This window comes from Cuculus canorus, chromosome 1 (genome assembly GCF_017976375.1).
Source record: "Cuculus canorus isolate bCucCan1 chromosome 1, bCucCan1.pri, whole genome shotgun sequence".
In the NCBI taxonomy this organism is placed as follows: domain Eukaryota; kingdom Metazoa; phylum Chordata; class Aves; order Cuculiformes; family Cuculidae; genus Cuculus; species Cuculus canorus.
In genome coordinates, this window is record NC_071401.1 from 145,913,873 (window position 1) to 145,938,046 (window position 24,174).

At 44.7% G+C, this 24,174-nt stretch overlaps 1 protein-coding gene across 5 annotated transcripts; it reads left to right on the forward strand.

The window, feature by feature from the left end:
* Positions 1 to 4,200: 4,200 nt before the first annotated feature.
* PRDM4 (PR/SET domain 4) lies at positions 4,201 to 23,815 on the forward strand. 5 transcript variants are annotated; one of them, XM_054068973.1, is made up of 12 exons: positions 4,201 to 4,295; positions 5,324 to 5,373; positions 6,958 to 7,091; positions 7,679 to 7,864; positions 9,932 to 10,726; positions 14,137 to 14,286; positions 15,475 to 15,614; positions 16,366 to 16,451; positions 17,555 to 17,682; positions 18,239 to 18,553; positions 21,059 to 21,227; positions 22,621 to 23,815. In XM_054068973.1, exons 3-12 carry the CDS (start codon positions 6,959 to 6,961, stop codon positions 22,928 to 22,930), a joined length of 2,412 nt encoding a protein of 803 aa, XP_053924948.1. In that variant the 5' UTR covers positions 4,201 to 4,295; positions 5,324 to 5,373; position 6,958; the 3' UTR covers positions 22,931 to 23,815. The 5 variants fall into 5 exon arrangements, with proteins under 5 accessions (XP_053924948.1, XP_053924940.1, XP_053924954.1 ...); XM_054068950.1 differs by having other exon boundaries at positions 4,259 to 4,384; XM_054068957.1 differs by having other exon boundaries at positions 4,259 to 4,384; positions 15,496 to 15,614.
* The last annotated feature ends 359 nt before the right edge of the window (positions 23,816 to 24,174 follow it).

Here is a 24,174-nt window from a genome sequence, read left to right on the forward strand (position 1 = left end):
CTCTTCTGCAAGCTGAACAGCCCCATCTCTCTCAGCCTGTCCTCATAGCATAGGTGCTCCATTCCTCTGATCATCTTTGTGGCCCTCCTCTGGACCTGTTCCAACAGTTCCATATTCTTCTTATGTTCAGGATTCCAGAACTGGACACAATACTCCAGGTGAGGTCTCACAGGAGAGGAATAGAGGGACAGAATCCCCTCCATCTCCCTGCTGGCCATGCTTCTTTTGATGCAGCCCAGGACATGGTTGGCCTTCTTGGCTGCAAGTGAACATTGCCAGCTCATGTTGAGTTTCTTATCAGTAAGCATCCCCAAATCCTTCTCCACAGGGCTGCTCTTAATCAAATAATCCCCCATCCCATACTGAAACCATGGATTGCCCTGACCCGGGAGAAGGACCTTGCACTTGGCCTTGTTGAACCTCATGAGGTTCACATAGACTATATCTTTCCAGTACTATGGCTAAAAGCGAGAGCTGCATCTAAAGTACCCAGGTTTCATTCTGGAACTGTCACCAAAACACAAGGGGTATATGGTAAGCCAATAAAAGGTGGAGGGAAAATTAAATTTTTCATGTTAAAATGGCTGGTTTCAATAATTAGCTTTTGTGTAATCTTTGTTCAGTGTAATTCTGCTTGCTCAGAGAAAGAATCTAAGCGTTGGTTTGCAATAGCAGAAGAGAACTGATTGTATTGAGATGTGGGCATGGTCCAGCAGGGACATCTGCTTACGCTACAGAGAAAGCCTGAAGTGTCATTACTTCATTTCTTTTCCTCACAGTTTCATGAGTCTCCCTTATCTTTCAGTACATCTCCAGGATCTGAAGATGACTTGAAACACAGCTCTACAATTTGTTCCCCACGCAGTAAGCACTGCTATAAATGTCAATAAACTAGGCTTTCAGGGGACGTAGAGCAGTTGCCCTATCAAAATACTTCACATATAATAAAAGTGTTTGGTATATTAAAAAAAATCTTCCCTTGCAGAAGAAACAGTTCTCAAATCTGTTATATCACAATACCTTGGACATGCAGAGTACATCTCTGTAGACAGATTAATTTCTCATTCAGTGACACTTCATATCATCAGTAGCTTCCTTTGATACTCATGCTTTAAACTGGTAGTTAAGACATCACTCATTCAAGGGAGCAGTGACTACAAAAAAAGCTGGAATCTCAGAGGACTCATGTTTGACAGAAGGAAAAAACACTCTTACCTGTGTATGACTATATCCAGCCTGGCTCATGGGCTCAAAGTATTACTTTCAGCTCAGAGAGTTGAAATAGTACAAGGATTTCAACACCAGGTAAGTTCTGCAGTAGAATTACATTATCATAATTGGCATTAAGAGAAGATGAAGGCTCAGGATAACATAGCATTTCAGGATGGAACTGAGATGTGCTGAGTATAACTGTGAAGTTGTAAGGATGACTGTAAGTGACTGTAAAGTCTCCAGTCATCTCCTATGTATTAGGGAAGGCAATATGAGGAGAGAGATTTTTGGGCTTGTAGTCATTTTCTGGTGTTTCTAGGAAAGACGCAAACAACCGTGGGAACACGTGGTACTACATTCATACAAATAAAGCACAGATGACCCCCTTCCTCCACATTACAAGCTTAGCAGTCCCCAAAAACCTGAGGACTTGATGAGATTTTTTCTTGACTTGATGAAATAATGTTTGTGAACAGATTCAGATACACTCAGTCATGGTTAGAGTAAGGATTAGTGGAGAATAGAAGAGGTTGCACAATATGTGGTGAACTAAATAAGGTCATTCTTTTGGTCACCAAGGACAGAAACCTGCACTTACTTTGCCTAAATGTTGTCCTCTAGAAGTTACGTATTTACATGAAACTAATTATGCAGGTTCTAGTTACAGGCCATAGACAGACAGAGGGAGCTTAAAAAGGAATTCTTCTCACACATCTCCAACACCTACCTCAGAACAGGATAAAGCTTCCTGTGGCAGTCTATTTCTCTCCCTCAGCTACAGAGAAAGCTTGAAGAACTTGCACACCCAGGTGTCTTAACTTTCTGTCAGCTAAATCCAAATAAGAAGAGCTTGTTTCCACCCCTAGAAGAACCAATGGCTTTGTACCGAACTGGAAAGACCCTTCTAGATTCTAAAGTTAGGATCGTCAGCTCAAAAAGTAGCAGGCAGAAAATTACCTTAAGTTTCCTCCTGTGTGGTTATCATGTCAAGCGATGTCTCGTTTAATGCAGCATCGTTAAAGTGCCAGGCATGATCAAATTACAGAAGCACATTACGGTATTTCAGGAAACAGCTGTTCAACCCAGCACTTAGGGAACTTGTAGATTGATTTGAGCTGTATATGTGATGAATATCCATATCACAGGCAAAAGTGAGCAACAAAACTACTTGTGCACATCACTAGTTTCTTTTGCAGTGTAGTTTTAGCCAGAATTGTACATATGAGACATAAAATCACAGGTAATTGAACAGCATCTTATGTCTAGAAGGTAGCTGGGGAACTGTGGGGTTGTGGTACTGGAGACCATGAAATGCAGCCTTCTAAAGACAGGGTGTGATGAAAAATCAGTGAGATAGCTGGGACTTCTGTGTGGAAAAACAGAAGTGACAGTTGTGCCCTTCAGAGACAAGAGCCATGTGAAACCACAGGCTAAACTGTAAAGGCTTTCAGTTTGCCAACCAAGCCAGGGATGACATCTTACAGCTGGTGAATGCCAGTGGAAATGCTCCTCCTCCAAAAAGGGAGAGCCACCGTGTACCTGGGCATCTCCCAGGCCTGTTCTCCTGCCCCAGCAGCTCCCACAGGGCTAGAAATAATCTGAAAATTATCTGGAAATAAGGTGGAGAGGCGGCAGTGAAAGGGGATGAAACACCGCCAAGGCTGGCGGATGAGAAGCTCAACATGAGCCAACAACATGTGCTTGCAGTCCAGAAACACAATGGTATCCTGGGCTATGAAAAGAAATGTGGCAACCAGGTCAAGGGAGGTGATTCTGCTCTCATGAGAGCAGAGTACTGCAGTGAGTTCTGTAGCCTTCAGCACAGGATGGACATGCATCTGTTGGACCATTTCCAGAGCAGGGCCACAAAAATGACCCGATGGCTGGAGCGCCTCCTGTGCAAGAACACGCTGAGAGAGCTGGGCTTGTTTGGCCTGGAGAAGCACCTGCAGAGACCTTACAGCAGCTTTCCGTACTTAAAGGGGGGCCACAGGAAAGCTGAGGATGAGCTCTTTATCAGGGTGTGCAGTGACAGAATCACACAATCATAGAATAGTTTGGGTTGGAAGGGACCTTAAAGATCATCTAGTTCCAACCCCCTGCCATAGGCAGGGACACCTCCCACTAGATCAGGCTGCTCAAGGCCCAATCCAACCCGGCCTTGAACACCTCCAGCGATGGGGCAGCCACAGCTTCCCTGGGCAACCTGTGCCAGTATGTCACCACCCTCAATGTGAAGAAATTCTTCCCTGTGTCTAGTCTAAATCTGCCCCTCTCCAGTTTAAACCCACTGCCCCTCATACTATCCCTACAAGCCCTTGCAAACAGTCCCTCCCCAGCTTTCCTGCAACCCCTTCACAGGTACTGGAAGGTCGCTGTAAGGTCTCCTTGGAGCCTTCTCTTCTCCAGCCTGAACAACCCAACTCTTTCAGTCTGTCCTGATCTGGGAGGCGCTTCAGCCTTCTGATCATCATCGTAGCCCTCCTCTGGACCCGTTCCAACAGCTCCACCTACTTCTTATGTTGAGGATAGGACGAGGGGTAACGGTTTTTTGCTGAAAGAGGCGAGATTTAGGTTAGATATTAGGAAGAAATGTTTTCCTGTGAGGGTGGTGAGGCACTGGCACAGGTTGCCCAGGGAAGCTGTGGGTGCCCCATCCCTGGAGGTGTTCAGGGCCAGGCTGGATGGGGCCTTGGGCAGAGCCTGATCTAGGGGGACGCGTCCCTGCCCATGGCAGGGGGGTTGGAACAGGATGGTCTTTAACCATTCCATGAGGCCACGATTCTCGGTCCGGGAGGTGCCCTGCTTTCCAGCACCCGGGAACGGCCCCCGGGAACGGCGCAACCCAGGGTAGGCTGAGGGGGAGGCGGCACCGCTTCCTGGATGTGGCGCGCGCGGCGGCGGAAGCGCCTCTCCCCCCCGCCCACCCCCCCAATCGCCGCCGCCGCCGCTGCTGCCATCAGCGCCTCTCCCCCCCCGGCTCCGCGCGCGCGGCCCCGCCCCTGAGGCGGTGGCGGGTGCGGCCGGGCCGGGGCCGCGGTGAGGGGACCCGATGCGGCTCCGCAGGGCCCCATGCACCCCAGGTGAGCGCGGCCCGGCGGAGAAGGGGGGCCCTGGAGGGTTCGACGAAGGACCCCGCCATCGGCCAGGACGCTTCGGTGTTGCGAAGGAGGTGGGGGCGGGGGGGCGTCGGGCATCGCCAGCCTCTGCTGGCGCTGGGGACGAGGCAGGGGGATCCCTGGAGCAGGGGGGGTCCCTGGGCTGTGGGCGGGGGAGCGGAGAGGGTTCCCTGGAGCAAGAAAGGATCCTTGGGCAGGGGCCGGGGGAGGGGGGTATCACTGCCCCGGGAGTGGGGGGATCCCTGTCCCGGTGGCAGAGGAGTGGGGGGGGTCCCTGGAGCAGGAAGGAGTCCCTGGGTTGGGGACGGGGGGAAGAGGAGGGGGGAGCACTGTCCCGTGAGCGGGGAAGATCCCTGTCCCGGGGGAAGGGGAGTTGTAGGATCCCTGTCCCAGGCGCAAGAGAGTAGGGGTAATCCCGGTCCTGGAGGCAGGAGAGCAGGGAGGGATCCCTGTTCCAGGGGCGGGGGAGAGAGGGGATCCCTGGAGCGGGAAGAGATCCCTGGATGGGGAACTAGGGCAGGGGAGGGGGGGATCCCTGTCCTGAGGGAAGGGCAGTTGTGGGATCCCTGCCCGAGGGGCAAGAGGGTGAGAGTGATCCTAGTCCTGGAGGCAGGGGAGCAGGGAGGGATCCCTGTCCCTGGAGTGCGGGGAGATCCCTCTCCCAGGGGCAGGGGAGCACGGAGGACAGCGGACAGGGGAGGTAGGGGGGTTCCTGGGCAGGAGACAGGGAAGTGGAGGCATCCCTCTCCTGGAGGCAGGGGAACAGGGGGAGATCCCTGGGCAGAGTCAGGGAGTGAGGGAGTGGGGATATCACTGCCGAAGGGGTAAGAGAGTGGGGGAATCCCTGTCCTGTGGCAGCTGGAGCCCTCAACCAGCTCCTGCAAAGCCATCTCTGGAGGCACACAGGGCAGTTGGCAAGGGTAGGAGAGCATAGAATGCAGAAACTGTTCAGATGTGAGGTGAAAGTCATCTGTTTCATCTTTGCGGCTCAGATCTTAGGGTTCACTTGGATCGTTTGGTGTATTTGGCCAATTTTTTCAAGGTAAGCCAACCTACTGGAATGGCAGTCCAAGCTGCAGCTCTCCATCAGTACTGCAGAGCTCAGGCCTTTGGCTTGCAGAGAGTGTGTGAGAGGCTTGGGTCAGCATGAAGGCCATTCAGTTCTGTTGCCAGGATTGTGACCACTGTGGGGGCAGCTGGTCTTTCTGGCCCTAGGAAGCGCTGATTAACATCATAGAATCATAGAATCACTAGGTTGGAAAAGAACTTTGAGATCATCAAGTCCAAATGTACATTTCCACTAATCATATCTCTAAGCACTTCAGCTACTTGTTTGTCTTTTAAACGCCTCCAGGGATGAGGACTCAACCACCTCCCTGGGCAGCCTGTGCCAGTGTCTGATAACCCTTTCGGTGAAGAAATTTTTCCTCATTTCCCATCTGAACCTCCCCTGGCACAACTTGAGGCCATTCCCTCTCAGCCTGTCAGCTATCACTAGGGAGGAGAGACTAAAACCCACCTCGTTACAACCTCCTTTGAGATAGTTGTAGACAGTTAGAGCTGTTGTGTGGGCAGGAGTGCCAGGATGGGCAGACCTAAGGCCAGGCAGAGCTTGCAAAGCTGTTGGAAGATGGGAGGTGACCATGTCTTCTTGGTGTCCCTGTGCCTCTGGACTGGTTCTGGCTGCATGTCCAGCTTAAGACCACAGAGGATGGATGGGCTCTGAGGTGGTTTGATTTCTCCCAAGGCTGCAGATTTGAGTTGTTGGGCAGTCTAGCAGTTTCTGCAGTGTTATAGCCGCTCATGCAATGTGCACCCACTTGAGTAGCTTGAGAGGTGCAGGCACTCAAAAGCCACTGGCTGATGGCTCTGAAATAACATGTCATCCACAGTGCCAGTTTTTAACGTGATAGGAGTATATGCCATGTCTGCAGAACCAGATTGAGGCAGCCTGTTGAAACTGTAGAGTGAAAGAACGGTTTGCTTTGGAAGGGACCTCAAAGATCATCTTATTCCAGCCCCCTTGCCATGGGCAGGGATGTCTTCCACTAGACCAGGTTGCTCAAAGCTCCATCCAACCTGGATAAAATGGCTGTTCTGCAGAGGTGACTCTTGTCGCTGTTGGCCTGGTTCAAACTGATGGCGAATTAGACATTTTGTGTCTGTTACCAGTTTTAAGTGAGCTTCCTCCCTTCTCTTCCCTGACTTTGGTTTTTGAACATGAATGTGGTGTCCAGAAGTCATGAAATGTAAATCAGATGCTGTTTTCTGAGTATTTGTGACATTCAGTTTGCGGATTGATCTGCAATACTTGAATCACTATGGGTTTAACTACAAGGAGAGAGGCTTTGTTTTCCCGATGGCAAGGAAAAAGCTATGGTCTGATTTGTCTTGTTGATCTGGGTTGTTGCTATCTATTATGATGACTATGTTTTGATCATGATGTGATCACAGGGTGAGTGGTCGATATGCTTTAAGCTTAGCTTTCTAAGGCAGAGTTTCTACGTGTCAATATCTGATTTTGAGTTTGTTTGCTTAGACCTTCCTCACCACAGTACAGTCAGTAATCAGGAATGCTCTTGCTTCTGCTTCTTTTTTCCCTCCCTTTCTGTTCCCTGCTCCCCAGGATGAATGAAATGAACTTGAGTCCTGTAGGGATGGACCAGCTGACCTCATCCTCTGTGAGCAATGCTTTGCCTGTCTCGGGGAGTCACTTGGGATTGGCAGCATCACCCACTCACAATGCCATACCAGCACCAGGTAATGGGGGAAGCTCTCACAGGGTATTGCAGCTCATGCACTGTGTTTTACTGTCATGGGAATGTTTGTTACTAGGTAGCAGTGCCTGCTCTGATGTCCAGTGATGTCTTTAGTAGGTAATGAGGTAGTGTCAAATTGGGAAAGGGTGGGCCATATACCATTGCTTATGCAGGCAAAGTGAAAGGAATGTGTGCTTACCAAGCTTATGCCTTAATGGCAGACTAATTTTGTTCTGATGGAATGGTTTGCACTGTGGATTGGTAGGTGATAGCAGAATCCTTTGAAATATGAACTGTAGCTGCAAATCTGTCTCCATCTAGGTCTGTCTTCTCTCAGGTGATTTTTTTTTTTTTTCAGTAGAAGCAGGCCTTACATAATGTGTCCAGAGAAGATCTAGCTATGTTCAGGCTTGCTTCTCAGTTCTGTGATAGCTGTGATCCTTTCTTTGAAGCTTGCCACTTTCCTTTGACAGTAGTATACTGTACTTCCACAGGAAGCTCCTGAGGAATTAGTAAACTTTTTGTTAGTTTGTGTGTTCATAAGCTCAAGTAGTTCCATTGAACTTACACGGACATTTCCTTTTGCAGGCTTGCCTGTTGCAATTCCAAACCTGGGCCCCTCCTTGAGTTCCTTGCCCTCTGCTCTGTCTCTGATGCTCCCAATGGGTATTGGGGATCGAGGAGTGATGTGTGGTATACCAGAGAGAAACTACACCCTACCTCCGCCACCATACCCTCACCTGGAGAGCAGCTATTTCAGGCACATTCTACCTGGTAAGTGGCTTGGTGCTGATGGATGGGAACAGAGACAGAAATTATTTCAAGGAGCCACCTGTTTCTGTCCTGAAGCAGGCAAGACTGACTCTTCTGCAGAGCTGTAAATTCCTGAAGTTTGTCTGGAGTGTTATTTACACACGCATCTTTATTTTCAGGTCCCTGTTTCTATGTATGTACGTGAATAGAATTGCAGGGCATTTTCTACCTAAACTGAACCACTGGTCACTCCACCTCCTATTTTGTTTTTAAGATTAACAAAAAAAGAAGTCATACCTGATTTCCATCTCAAATCATTTCGGTTTGAAAACTATTTTCTTTTTCTTCCTGTAGTCTGAAGCAATATTTAGTATGTGCATGATGGTAGGTTACAGTAATTCAGAACTCAAAAAGAGCAAGCCATCAGCTGAAGAGTTTAGACTCCTTCCCACCCCTTTAGCCCATGACATAGATTTTCTTCATTTTTTGTTCAAAGTTGATTTCCAAAGGCCCAATATACTGGTTTCTATCTTGATTCCTCTCTCATAAGTGTTTTAGAGTATAAATGTAGAATTTTACATGTTAGTATATGAAGACACAGAAATTCAAGCTTTAAATGTAATCCTTGTTTTGTTTTGTAGCTAAGATTGACAGAGGAGTTTCTTCAGGGTCACCCAATGGGTGTTGTTGGTTCAGTCTAGGTTAGGGAAAGAAATACAACAGCCCAGATCTCATCAGCTTCTTGATGACTAGTGGTTGAACTTGCCAACTGCTTAGGAGTAACCTTTCCTACTGCATTACATGCCCGTTCATTTTATGGGCAAAAAGTAAAGGAGGAGGCAGCGCATTTGAGGACTGAAGGTATTTGCCATTCTTCTGAGCTGGAATATTTATGCAGAAATTCACTTTTTCTTTTCTAGTCTGCTTGATGTTTAGCCTGATGTTCCATAGGACTCTTTGATCAGTCATCTTACCGCCTTCAAGGGTCCTCCTTTTTCAAGACACAGGGCAGCATAGCACGCAGAAATATTTGGCACAGCTGATTAAACTGTCCATTTCTTGGTTTATCTGTTTTTAATGGAGTTATGCAGCAGAAAGAGACATTCAAACAGACATGTTTGAATGGACAGCTTTTATAGAACAAATGGCTTATAAGGTTCAAGGTCAAAAAGAAACTTGCTGACTCTTGCAGAATCTACAAAATCTGTCACTGTCTCCACTGGAAGTACTGTTTACTTGACTGTGCTGATGTATTTCTTCCGAAGAGTTTTTTTTAGCTTTACCCAACAAGAGAAGTTGGAAATACAGGTTGGTGTTTCTTTGTATCTTAAGTGCCAAGGTTGTTTGACATTGAGGATCTTTCCAGAAATCCAGAAAAGGTGTTGGGGTTTCTGATTTAAATTTGACTAGGCTATTGTTTTAGAAGAAACAACATACTTTTCATCTAAGGAAAGAGAGCAGACAACTCATGATACCTTTGGGAGACGTTATCGTGGTCCTTCAGAATTGCAGTTAATGATCTCCGAGGTGGACAGTTGTGTCACTTAGTCTTAGAGAGAAGAATAGTCATTGTTAAGTACCTGGAATAGTCATTGTTAAATACCTAAGCAAAAAAGAGTGTATCCTGGAAAACTGTTTCTACTTCTCCTAGCAAAGATGAATGAGGAATTATCAAATGCTAGATTCCACTAGTAGTCCTTCATCCTTTGTGAGCTTTTCCTTGAGAATGAAAAATTGTGCCTAAAATGTGAAGAACCTCTTTCTGATTCAGTCTGTGTACTGAGGAGTCTAGGTTAGGTGCTGCTGGAAACCTGGCTATTCAGTGTTTGACAAATAACTGGGCACTTACTCTGTTGGATGGAAGTTCTTCTGTTTGTTGCCAAATGATACTTTGACCAGAGTGTTGGGTTGGCATATGTTTGTGAGCCATGTTTTAGAATCAGTGATGTTTAATTGGGCATAGTGTAAAGAGCATGTTTTCAGGGACCTAAGTCTTAATGTACCATGCTGCGACAATAGGGTATTTTTGTTCAAGATTTGAAAACTGATGTCATCTCACTCTTCTCTTTCCTCCTCTCATTCTCTCAGGTATCTTATCCTACTTGGCTGACAGACCTCCACCTCAGTACATCCATCCCAACACTATAAATGTTGATAGCAATCCGGCGTTGTCAGTCTCCAGCAATCCCTCGGCCCTAGATCCCTACCAGCCCAGTGGAACCGTGGGGCTGGAACCAGGGATTGTCTCCATGGACTCCCGTGCAGTGAACACACATGGTGCTCAAAATCTGCACCCTAGTGACAGCCACGATGTAGCACTAGATACTACAATCACTATGGAGAGCGTTTCAAGAGTAACCAGCCCCATCTCTACTGATGGGATGACAGAGGAGCTTACGATGGATGACGTAGCCGGGGATCATTCACAGATCCCAAATGGCTCCCAGAGCCATGAACCTTTAGCCGTAGACACGGTGGGGAGTAACTTGACGTCGGATGCCGTGGGACATGGCGGTGTCATTCCCATTCATGGTAGCACTTTGGAACTCCCTGTTGTCATGGAGCCTGACCACATCGCTGGGCGGGTGACAGGAATATCGGACAGCACACTAAATGATTCCATTCATACTGTGGCCATGAGCACCAACTCTGTGAGTGTGGCGCTCTCTACCTCACACAACCTGGCTTCCCTGGACTCAGTAGCCTTGCATGAAGTAGGCCTCAGCCTCGAGCCGGTGGCAGTGTCTTCCATAAATCAGGAAGTAGCCATGGGGCCAAGTCATGTGGATGTGTCTGCAGACAATCTTGCCTTTGTACCATCCTCTCTGCAAATGGAAGACTCCAACTCAAACAAGGAAAACATGGCAACCTTGTTTACCATATGTGAGTGGGCATTTCTTGCTTTCTCAGAGTGGGATTTGTTACATAGCTCTTGTCTGGTGGGATGACAGGACTCTTGTTGCTAGTCTGACAGATTTCTGATGAAAGAAACTTAGTTATTAACAAGTCCATGAAAGCTGGGACATCTGCAATAGCAGATTAACCTCGCCAAATGGTACTGCTTGGAAGTAGACGTAATAGGATGTTTTCGCATCATTCTCTTTGTATCTGTCTCTCATGTTTCTTTGAGGCTGGCAACCACGTTTGTTTTGAACTTCTTGCCTTTTATGGATATGCTTGTATTATCCTTCGTAATGAGACTTTTGTTTTTAAAGTCACATCAGAAATGACTCTTCCTGCTCCATTAAAAAAAGCCGCCACCACAAGCCATCATTTCATGGCGTGGGTGTAGTTGTTGAGTCTGATGTTACATGATTTTGCAAAATTTTTTTAAAACCATGAACAATTGTCATGAAAATCTTGTTCTCAACAGGATCTGCATGAAAGAAAGAGCAGAGAGGAAGGGTAGTTTACAATATTTCTAATTATTCTCATCAAAGAACTCTAGTCCAGATGTTAGTTGATCTCCTAGGAAGAGAGGAGCTCTGGGTATTGCATCCTCTCAATCCTAGTGTCGTTCAGTGAGTGGTGTTTGATAACTGTGAAGTTCTCTGTTGCTGGGACAGAGATTTGAACTTCCACCCACAGAATGCCTGGCTTCTTGCCACTAAAGCGTAAGGCCAGCTTTTGTATTAGGTTTTGTTAGTAGCATTGCTGAGTGCCGCTCTTGCACACAGCGTGGCCCTACAGCTGCCAGAGCCTCATAACAAGCTTTGCCTGCAAAACATTTTTTAAGAAACGGAAATAAATAGTGCCTTGGTTAGTGATGGGAGAGGGGCAGTTCAGAACGAAGTGTCCAGTTAGACATTTGAATTGAAACTTTTATTCTGTGGGACAAAATATAACTTAAAATCAGGTGGTTGTAGAACTATCATGAATTTGAAATTCCTAGGCGAAGAGCTTTACAGTTGATGCACTCAGAAGTTCTCAAAAGCATCTGTTACATGTTTAACCAGTAACTGTCAAAATAGTACACGGAACATGTTTGTGGCGAAATCACTTCTCTTGTTCACCTAAGTGAGATTTGATGGGTCAGCTTATTGCCACTATACTTAACAAGAGTCCTAAGGTGTTTCCCAGATGGTGTTTCCCATTGATAGGATGTTACAATGCTAGTGAGGTGGGTGTTGGTCTCTTCTCCTAACAAGTGATAAGAGGAGAGGAAATGGCCTCAAGTTGCACCAGGGGAGGTTCAGATTAGACATGAGGAAAAATTTCTTCACTGAAAGAGTTATCAGGCACTGGCAGAGGCTGCCCGGGGAAGTGGTTGAGTCCCCATCTCTGGAGGTATTTAAAAGACAGGTAGATGAGGTGCTCAGGGATATGATTTAGTGGACAGGTGCAGTTGGACTCGATGTTCTCAAAGATCTTTTCCAACCAAGCAACTCTGCGATTCTATTGCATGCTTAGTGCTTTCCTGTGATTTACACAAGAGGTCTTTGATTTGGGAAGGTTTAGATTTTAACTTTTTGTTGTTGTTTTAAAACTTCTGAATAAAAAATGAATTTCTGCCTAGATAGGTGACAGCAAGGAAGAGGAACTGGTTTAGAGCCTGTTGGTGTCTCTCACTCATTGAGAAGGCAGGAGTCAGGGCCTTTTTCAGAAAACCTTCTGCACTGTTCCTAAGTGGGAACAAAAAAGCATGCCTTTGCTACAGTCCTAAACGTTTGTGAAACTTTTAAGTAGTGTTTTTTTTTTTTTTTTATCATCTTTTCTTACAATTCTGGGTACCTAAATCAGAGAAGTAATCACTGTGATTTTTTAATTGTTTTTTTGCATTATTTGGTAAGGACAGAAATGGAAAGGGTATATTTTGCTTCCTGTAGAAAGTAGAATTTTTTTTTTCAACTTCTTAAAAATATATGAATCCCTACGTCTTTCCAAGTGGCAGTGTCACATGCCTAGAACTTGCTTTCTTCCTCTGCTTCTCCTTGGGTCCACAGACCCATAGTGTTGCTTCCCAGACAATATTTAAAAGAACTGTTCTACATAGTGTTTCTCATTACTCAGGTCTGGTTGTTGTTATCACTGTGCTCCTACATGTCATTTCTGCACATGAAGCAATTCTTATATAGGCTCTATCTAATAATTTTCTGAGTACCTTCCTATCTGTAACTGTGTAGTTGCTTGAGCTGTATTTTGTATGGGGTCAGATTCCGGTGCCCTAACATGTGAAAGAATGTCGCAAAAATCTCTTCAAACAAATAGAACTGGAGCTGCTGTTTATGCCTGCTGAAGACTGCTTTTGCAAGAGGTCTTTTATACAGGAGTTCCGCCATCAAGAGGCCAAAGAAGGACTTTGTGGAGATTTTGCTTTAGTAGCTAAGCATCTTTCTTCAGAAGAAGAATGATATCTCCTGAGTGTGGTTGCTGAGTAGGCATTGGTTGCTCCATTCATATAGAACTAAAATAACAGATTTTTTTCTAGATGAGAGCATTTTATGCTGTGCTTTTTCCTGAGTTTATCAGACTGAGAACTTTCAGTGGTTTATTTTTCAGTAGTACTCACACTGATGACAGATTGGGAAAGGGATGCTACTCATCCTTCCTGAACTTCTGGTTTTGTTCTATTCAGTGGCATTCCACAGAGGTGTACTGTATGAGTTTATTGCAGTAGGTCCTTCTAAAGCAGCACTGAGGTCAGGTTTTTGCTGCCATGCAGATTTGAACATTGTCTGAATTTAAATGGAAATAAGGTGATTTGTGGCTTCAAGTTAGAAAAAAATTAGAAAGAAGGGGCCTTGCTGTCCTTTTGCATGAATGTCCTTGATGTTCTACATGCAAGACGACTCCTGTATTCCTGGTAAATCCCATCACCAGTTAGAAGGTGTTTGGTTTCGTTTGGTACACTTGGATTTTTCTGTCAGTAAAGGTCTTGTGATAGGAGAGAAAATGACTCTTCCAGCCTTCCCATTACTGCCAGCTCTGGGGAGGCTACCGTCAGTTTTGCAGTAGTTTTGACGAAGTGTGGGCTCTATAAGAATAGTCGAGAGTCCAAACTACTGCCCCTGTAGGAGTAGTCGAAAGTCCAAACTATTAAGTTACCATTACAAAGGCAGGTGGAGATCCTTATATTTGACCTGAATTGGACAGGCACAATGACACCTATGTTGGTGCCAGTCTGACTGTACAGTTCATATTCTTCTAAGTAAAAGCTAGTAAAGCAGATGAGTTAAACGTGATAAAAGCAGCCTTTGCCAGAAGCTGAGCTGAAACATATTGGTAGGGAGCTGACCGCAATATTGGGGCTGTTGCATCTTTTTAATCTCTGTTGTCCCTTCCCCTCTCTGCAGGGTGCACACTGTGTGACAAGGCGTATCCATCGGACTGCCCAGATCATGGGCCTGTCACCTTTGTCCCTGACACCCCAATAGAGAGCCGAGCCAGGCTTTCTCTCCCCAAGCAGCTTGTCCTCCGGCAGTCTATCATGGGAGCTGAAATGGGTAAGAATCAGATTGCTATCTATTTCTTTGCAGCAGTTTAAAATACACTTATTGCCTGAAATAAAAAAACTGTAGGGAATTTAATGTGGGAAAGAAGCACTGCAATAGACAGATGGTTCCCTCTTCTGCAATCACTCTGACTTGCGTTGTGCAAGAGCTTCTTGTCTTCTGGTTACTGCTTAGACTTCAGGTAGACTCCAGTGGTGCTGCCACAGAGCGTCACTGAAACACTTGATAAGGTCAAGCACAAGCAAGTTATGGTGTTTATTGTGTGCTAAAAGCCCAGGCAGAACTTTGATACTTTATAGAAGCTAGAGTTTAGGAGAAGATAACAGTTAGAAATTATGGAGGATATTTCTGTTTGTTTGTTTGCTTGGTTTGCTACCTGTGGGTCTTCTGGATGCTCTCAGTGGAGAATTGATCACAAGTGCCTGTTTTTTCCCTTCCCTTCCCACTTACATTTGGCATGTAGACTTTGACCTTGTCACTGGATATGGACCTTGTTTCTGTATTTCACGCCATTATCACCTGGAAGTCGAAGAGTGCAGTACAATACCCTAAGGATCTGAAGGCTAGAGAAGAATGTGATTATTGGCTTGCTTAGCAATGCTGCTTGTTGAGAGTAGATTACATCTGTTCTTTTCAAGCTGCACTAGTTCCCAGTTTATTCCTAAAAGCTATTCAGTGTATTCATGTAGATTTTTATATATATATAAATGTTTAATAATAAATAATATACACGCAGGAATCCCTCTGCCCATGACAGAAATACAGCTGCCTCTGGGGAGAAATGCAGAAGCTGCTTAACAATGCCCAGCAACAATTCTGGAAATTCCTGGGGATTAGGTAGGCAAAATGTAGTTACTGAAACTAGTATTTTCTGCTTCTGCAGAAAGTGCCATGAAAACTTTAATTGGTACGAGTGGCTAGGATCTTAGTTTTATAGCTTACTAAGAAGTAAGTTACTTGCTTTTGACAAAAAAAATAAATACTTGTAATTAAAACAAAGCGGCTCCCAATAGTGTCATGTGGTGGTGGTGGTTCTTGTCTCTGCCTTAGGTGTGTTTTACATGTGAAGTAGAAGCTTTAATGATCTTTTGCCTAGATATTACCCCTGGAGCATTATCTCATAAACCTCTCACCTCTTTGTTATGCATGATTACTTGTTTAAATAATTGATTTCTGCAGATTTTGGTCTTCTACTGATAGGTGTGTGGACACGAGAAACCATTCCTGTAAGAACTTGTTTTGGACCTTTGATTGGGCAGCAGAGCCATTCTCTGGAGGTGGCTGACTGGACAGACAAAGTGGCTAGTCACATCTGGAAGGTCAGTGGATGTTACAGCTCACAGAGTCTGCAGGCACACCTTTATCTGGTGAAAGCCACCACACGACACAGCAGCTTTAACACTGTCATCCTTGCCAAAAATCAAAAGTAGTGAAGTTTGATCGTTTAATATTTGATATCAGCATAAAAGAGCTGTATTCTATGTAATATGCTAGTAATCAATCCTGAAGTACAATGAACTTGCTTAATGCCTTTTCTTTTAAAGGGCTGTGTGTGGGTGCCAGTATTTTTGTGGAGTTGCAGCAGAGATTGTATATGAATTACTAGGCAGCACTTGTTTATTTGTTTTGTATCATAGTTTATTGAAAGTTCCACCAGGTGATGAATGATTTGTTTTAGGAAAACCGTTTTAAAGCTTTCTTTTTCACATCATTTCACGTTCATTGATCTGTATAAATAAAACATGTACTGTTTGCCCAGATACTATCCACAAGACTTGGCTTGTTAGAAAAGCAGCCAAATGCATTTCTGCTGGGAGCTAAAGTGGGGTGGTGTGTGGGAGCAATGCTGATAAACAGTTTTTCTAGCGTCGTGGGTAGCACAAAGGTCAAGATCCTTGCGTGAACAGGAAAGTAAGGAGTAAGAACAGGGCTTCAGTCTTGGCAATGGCAGTAGAGACCTCCTAGCTTGTTCTATTTAAACACATCCTCTCATAAAGAAAGAAACTGGCTTTCTTCACTGCATTTGTTGTTGTGTTTTTTTCCTAAAATTGCATTAATTTTTCCTGGTAGATCTATCACAATGGTGTCCTGGAGTTCTGCGTCATTACAGCTGATGAAAATGAATGTAACTGGATGATGTTTGTACGCAAAGCCAGGTGAGAACCACCTGTACTGTGCTAAGTAGCTTGGAGTCTGAGCTGGAGGTTCATAAGAGGCTGAGCTGGAGAATGCACTGCTGCACTGGCTGCTCCGATGGGTCATGAGCTTGGGATCAAAGGACCTTCAAGAACTATCTAGGCGTTTTGGACTGGTGGGGATGACCCAGTGGAGAACGTTATGGGGGAACCAGTACGTGTACTGTAGTAAAACAGCCCAAAGGTGCTTATGTACTTTTTTCCCCTAGTTCTAAAGCTTTAAATGGGGTTCTTTTTATATTAACTTACTGTGTATTAGCTTATTGCCTTCCTTCTCCCACTGTTTTTGGATACATCTGTGAAGATGACGTTGATTTTCTTTTTGATTTAAAACTTTATTAGCAAAGTGTCCCTGCGTTCTTTTGGACAGGTTCCAAGCTCTTACAGCATGCAAAAGCTGTCCTTTTCAGTCTTTTCTGGAGTCTGTGATGAAAACTAGCCCGACTGGCTTCAGTGTTGCTCTGTGACACAAATGAGGTTTCCCCTGCAATTCATTTCATTGCTCCTATATGCAGGAGTCAAGAAGTTAATTCTTGATCTCCCACTGCAGTGGGGCAGAGCTTTTGCTGGTTTCAGATGCTAGGAACAAATGTGTGCAAGATACAGCTGCAGAACATGGATTATCACATCTTGGAAAGGCTTTTCAAGGGTTATTTTGGAAGTTTATTTTGCTTTTAGTCTTTACTGATATTTTTTTCCTTCCTCGAGTGTTCTCTGTTTCTTAAAGGGGTTAATATGAAAAAATATATACATTTTTATAGTTTCTTAAGAGATCATAAACTCTCTTCTCTCAGCCCACTCCAACGTCTATTAATAATTTTCTCAGCAAGATATCACAGTAGTGTGAAAAACGTATCATTTGGTGGAGCAGATTGGCCCTCTCATAAAGGAGGACAGAAGTGACAGACAGGAAAGTTTTTATAATGTGATGACAATTTTATAATGTGTTCCCTCATTACTTATTTATAGGAATTTCCTATAAATTTTCCTGTTTCTTTTTTTTTTCTCTCAAGAAGTCATTATTTCTGGGGGGCTTTTTTTCATAACTCTTGTTATTGCTGTAGGAACCGGGAAGAGCAGAATCTAGTAGCTTATCCTCACGATGGAAAAATTTACTTTTGCACCTCTCGGGACATCCCACCTGAACATGAGCTTCTCTTCTATTACAGTCGGGACTATGCACGACAGCTTGGTAAGTAAGTGTTCATCTTTGTTGGCTTTGCAGGGAGTCCTCAGCTTGAATTCTTTTTTAGTGCCATCTCAGGGCACTGTGACTTGGGATTGCATTATGTTCCTTCTTCAGTGCCTAGTGGTGCATGTCATAGTTTCCTTTTATGTTTCATGGCTACAGGATTACCATCCTTTAAAAGGAACTCTTCACTCTCTGATTCCACCGACCAGGAGTAAAAGATGGCATTTACAAAGAAAAGGAGTTGGTTTTCTTCTGTTCATACATCTAGTGCTAAAGGAATTTTGCTAGCCGAAGATGTTCCCATCCTTTCCCACCTTTGATTACGATAATTGAGATTTGTTGGAACTGTGCTCAAAACCATTCCAAAGTTTGGCCCCCGAAATCATTTGAAATGTCCTCCCTAGAAAAGCTGAAAAGCAAGTACCGGAGCTGAAAGGAATGGAGGTGAAAATCTATGCAGCTGGCTTTGCAACCACAGACAAAGTTTAACATGGATCATGCTCACAATGTTAGGCCTTGCTGTGCCTCATTAAAAGTGATGCTTTTGTGTTCAAAGGTGTCCCTGACCATCCGGACGTGCACATGTGCCACTGCGGAAAGGAATGTGCTTCCTATGCAGACTTCAAGGCCCATTTGAGCAGCCATATTCACAACCACCTCCCCAGTCAGGGGCACAGCAGCAGCCATGGGGCAGGCCATGGCAGGGAAAGGAAGTGGAAGTGCTCCATGTGCCCCCAGGCTTTCATCTCCCCTTCCAAGCTCCACATCCACTTCATGGGGCACATGGGCATGAAGCCGCACAAGTGCGATTTCTGTAGCAAAGCTTTCAGTGATCCTAGCAACTTACGGACACACCTCAAGATACACACAGGTAAGGGCGAGTTGCCTCTGCTAGTAAAACATTGGGGCAGGATCTGTTCTCTCTGATCCCTTGGCCAGTTAGTAGGGCATAGTTTGTGTCCATAAATCTAAGCTCTTGATAGAATTGCAGAATGTTTTGGGTTGGAAGAGACCTTTTAAAATCATGTAGTCCAACCCCCATGATTTGGGCAGGCACATCTTCCACTAGATCAGGTCACTCAAAGCTCCATCTCCAACCTGACCTTGAACACTTGCAGTGTGGGGCACTCAGAGTTTCTCGGGGCAACCTATTCAGTGTCTCACCAACCGCACAGTAAAAAATTTCTAAATCTATCCTCTCTCAGCTTAAAATCATTGCTTCTTGTCCTGTCACTACAGGCCCTGGTAAAAAGTCTCTCTCCATTTTTCTTGTAGGCCTCCTTTATATACTGAAAGGCCACAATAAGGTCTTCTCAGAGCCTTCTCTTCTCCAGGCTGAATGACCCCAACTGTCTCAGCCTGTTTTCATAGGAAAGGTGTTCCATTCGTCTGATCATTTTCATTGCCCTTCGCTGGACCCATTCTAACATGTCCATGTCTTTCCTGTGCTTGGGACCTTAGAACTGGATGTGCCACTCTGGGTGGGGTATGAGAGCAGAGTAGAGGGGGAGAATCACCTCCCTCAACCTACCTTTCTAAGTATGGCAACATCCTGACTCTCTGTGGGAATGAATGATATCCAGTCCATGCTGACCCCAGTTAATGCCAGGACACTGCCTGAGATAGCGCAGGTAGGCATGGGATAGGACTGCACTGGGTTCAGTGGTGTGGGTGCTTACAGAACAGTATGTAGACCTGTGTTCTGGCTGGTTGTGCCATGTCAAAAAGCACTGGATGAGTCTAAGTTAACTACAGTTGGGAATAAGTGGTTGTCATCTGGGAGACACAAACGTTCATTCCCACACAGCAGATCCAGTGCTGCCAGCTATAATAAAACAAGGGTTCTTTTCTGCTTATGAGAAACAAAGCAGCTGGATTTAAGAGCTTGTAATGTGGTCGTCCACTTAAATGTGGGACTGAGATCTTACCCCTCTTTTCTACTTAAATTAAGGAAATGTCACGAGACTGAAATTGGTGACCGTGGGGTCAGAGTGATGTGGATGAAGCTCAGCTCTGTCACTCAGCAAAACTTAAGTCTGAACATGCTGTTGATTGCTGTGGGCATTTGGATATCACTAGAGGCTTTGGGAATAAAGAGAGAATTGCCAGCAGATCAGTGAATGAAGGGCCAAAAGAGGAAAACAAAATAGTGAAAGATTTTTTAGCTGTGTAAGAAGAGAGGAAATACGCAAAAGCATGGATTTGACACAGTAAGGATGGGGGAGAGGGTGAAGGTCAAGTACGACACAGTAAGGATGGGGGAGAGGGTGAAGGTCAAGTACAGACCAGTGACAGACTGTGGCTATTTTTGTCTTTTGTTTTTCAGTAAGGTTGAAATAACTTGGCAATCACAGAATGCAAAGCACAAAGCTGGAAAGGGAGTAGAACTGGGAATACGGTGCACCTGAGTCAAGCATAAGAAGATGTGGGTTTAGTAGCGAGGCATTTTCATAAACTGCTCAAGTACAAATGTGATATGTACAACCACAGAATACTCAGTGGGGTAGGGTGTATTCAGACACTGAATTCGGTGGTGTGCAGGGGTTTTGAACTAGTTCTGTGAAAGAATAATAGAAGAACTACAGATAAGGGAAAAAATGGGATAAAACAGAAGTTAACAAAGAGCCAGTGAGCTTTGTACCTGTGTGTTTGTTAGATAAGAGAACTTGTTTTTCTAGACAAGGCAATGTAGTACATCAGATGTGGTTGGGCTCCAGTAAGGCATCAGATATGGTTCCTGTGGGAAATTAGTGGAGAATGGGATGTAGTAATGTACAGTAACAAGATGGTTACCATGGCTACTGGTAACCGTGGTAAAAGGAGGCCGTTTTTATTTTTACTCGAGAATTCATCTTGGATAGTCATAGTTTTAAGTGTCCAAATCTCTTTGCTGGAAGATGTACAAGTCTACTGGTGCTGTTTTGATGCCTGGAACAGGGAGGCACAGTTGATGTAGACAAGAAGCAAGCACTCTCTCTTTCAGGAAAGGCCGACTGACCACAAGCACTGGAGGAAACGGAATCAATGGTGTTTAAGACAAAGCCCAGAACCATGCATCACATGAAAAACTCAGTGGTTTGAAACAGTAAACTGAAGTGGGGTTTTTGGCTTCAGATCATAGCGTGGGGGATGAAAAGCATTGGGAATGATGAAATGAAGTCAGATGCCTGTTTTTTGCCTAGCTAAATCTAGACTGTAAGTAGGTAGGCCTTTCTGCTGAGTCTGGTGGAGCGAAGGAGGTATTGGGTCCTAATCACAAAGAACCTGCCTTTCTTCAGGGTAAAATTTTATTTTTGGGAAGTGGGCAGGCTTGTTTTCTTACTGTATTCCCGGGGATGCTGTCAAATTGTGGGCGTACATATGTGTGTTATTGTAGGTCAGAAGAATTATCGCTGTACCCTCTGCGACAAATCGTTCACCCAGAAGGCTCATCTGGAATCGCACATGGTCATCCACACAGGGGAGAAGAATCTGAAGTGTGATTACTGTGAAAAGCTGTTCATGCGGAGGCAGGACCTCAAGCAGCATGTACTCACTCACACGCAGTAAGTGATGCCACAGGATGCATTGGACTGGCCTGTACAGTAAATAACAAAGCTGAACAGCCCAAGAGAGAGCCTCCAGTTTGCAAATAGTTTGGCTTAGGGTGTATAGGTTCATCCTCTAAGATGACAGAGAAGTCAATCTGGACAAATTCCTTGTTCCTGGCTGAAGTTGTCCTAGTCCAGCATTTGCAATATTTTAAGGACACGGTAAATTCCAAGCGTGTACCTTGTCTTGTGAAACGTCATTCTGGAATGTTGACCATTTTGAAGAGAGAGTGGGTTAGTTGATTTACATTTAGTTCTTTGCTGAGAACTGTTTCCATGTCCCAACATGACCATGAAAAATCATAAACTCCTCACTGCTATTCTCGTGGAGCAGCTTGTTTGTTAGTGAGGTCTCCCTCTCTGTTTGCACCAGGGGTTGGGGTGCAGCCATTCCTGGCTGTTGCCTCCTTCAGGTCCCATTCGTGCACTTGCTCTCTTGCTCTCTCTGCCCACAGTCATGGCATATCCCCACTCCCAAGTCCTCACTCAGGTTAGCTTCAGGTCTCTCACAGCACCTCAACTCTCTGCCAGACCTTTTCTAGTGCTGTGAGAATCTCTCCATCCTGTTTAATTACTCCCAATCCAAGGTCCTCCCTTAAAGACTGCTTGCTCAAAGCTAGTCCCTCTGCTCATTTTGTTTTCAGCATCTGGTTCTTGTATTAATTTGGAATTGATTGCCACTTCTGACATGCTGCCTAGGAGATAGTGCAGCTAGCTTGAGCAAGAGAGAGGCAGACAGACAGACTTGCTTTGCTGCTTGTTCTTACGGCCAGAGCCAGGAGCACTACTGCAGGGAGGTGTTTTGCATCTCCAGAATTTGACTGTTTCAGTCTGGTAAGCCTCTGTTTACATATAGGCGACAGCTTTGTTTTCTTTCTTGTTCTTTTTTTTTCCCGTTTGTGCAGGGGGGGAAGGAGGGAGACTGACATCATTGCAACATCTCTGCCTTTGCCAGGACATGGGGCTTCACCAGAGTTTGGTCTTACTCAAAAAATATAAACAAACAAATAAAGCCCTTGTAGAATTCTTTCTTCTTCAATTTATTATCAGGAAAGAAAACCAGCCTGACTTTTGCCAGTAATGGTGGGTGGGAAAGCAGAGAAGAGGGGCTTTGTGTACATACTCTGTGAGAGAAAAACTGGGCAGTGTTTGCACTTAGTGCTGCAGTAGTCCTTTTGTTTCTGGTCTGCTGCTTCTTCAAGTATATTGGAAGTTAATACCTAGGAGTAAGACTAACCCTTTCCCCCTTCCCAGAAGCACCATTCCACTATTTAATGTATTAACCTATTTGATGAATTATCAGCAGCCTCGTGGGAGGAACAAACTGGAACTTTTTCATGTCTTGCAGAGAACAGCAGATCAAGTGCCCCAAGTGTGACAAGCTGTTCCTGAGGACAAATCACCTGAAGAAGCATCTCAATTCACATGAAGGAAAAAGGGACTATGTCTGTGAAAAATGCTCCAAGGCTTATCTAACCAAATATCACCTCACTCGCCACTTAAAAATATGTAAAGGCCCTACATCCAGCCTGTCAGCCCCAGAGGAGGAAGAGGAGGAAGATTCAGAGGAGGAATTAATAGACTCTATGAGGACTGAAGACTGTAGGATTAACAATGGAGTGTATTCAACAGGTGATGCCCTCCCTGGACATAAATGAACAATGGAGAGAGGGAGATTTTCTTGGATGTTAAAACTGGGGAAGGAAAAAAAACCAAAACCAAACAACCTCTTCCTTGTTTCCCCAGTCAACAGCGTATGTCAAATGAGGAGTTTTCCTTCTGTTTTGGTCTCCGCACTACCACTGCTTAATAAACTCTGTAGCCAAAACACTGATTAAGAATGGATCATGCATGTTGAATGGATCATGCATGTACAAAGTGAAGAGTTGCTAAGAAGGAAACATGCAGTAAGGAGACTTTTTTCCACACACACTGTGCATACATCTTTTCCAAATCACTTAGCTTAATCCATCCAGTGCCAGGATACACAACACACCTTGCACAGCCTTTTCAGTAAAGAGCCACAAACCAGAAATGTAGTTGAGTGATTGCAGGGACCTGTAAGCCAACTGTCCTTAACTGCCAAACCTGTAACAGTAAGAAAAACAAAGGTGGTGGCAGTTGATATATTTTGCTTTTTAATACTTTTTAACTGAAGGATGTGGTTTGGCACAAACAAGGACTTGTCAATGCTCAGGTTTCCTCCTTAAAAAAGACAAACAAACAAAACAAAATACATCATTGGTTTTAAAATCAGCATTTGCAGACAAAGCAATTACTCCACTACAGAAAACTCAAACATTGGCTTTTGGAGAACAGTAATTGACTCTTCTCACTCTGGTTCAGTAGAGCATGTAAGCAGGTGAAAAGACTGTTAGACTCAGTAAGGAAGAGGCTTACAGATTATCACTGTTTACAGCATGGAGTACTTCTTGTGCTGTAAACCTTTTACCACCTTAAGTGAGAGGAGGGGTTGCAGCCAATATTTATGGAATTAGTCACTCGGTTGTTTTCTTTTGAAAAAATTAAATATGTGACTCTTTTCTAATGTTCTTCTTTTAATAATTACATTCTGAAAAAAAAAAAGAGGTTCCTATTTCTGATAATGATGCTGAGAAAAAGAACACTTTTTCACCACCTGTCTCTCTCAAGCTTTCCTAGGACAAGGTGTGGGTAGGAACACCTCCGTGAACAGGCACAGCTAAGAATCTCGCAGATTTGCCGTGTTGGTCCTCTGGCTGTGCTGCTAAAGAACAGCAAGGTGAGCTCTGTGTTCTGACAGGGTAGTTGGAGGTTGGCTTGTGAAAGAAGATGCTCCAGTTCATGCCCTAGACGGCCTAAGTTGAGCTGTACCTCTCCCTGTAAGCTATAATTCCTAGAGAGCTCCTTGGGTTCTTCAAAT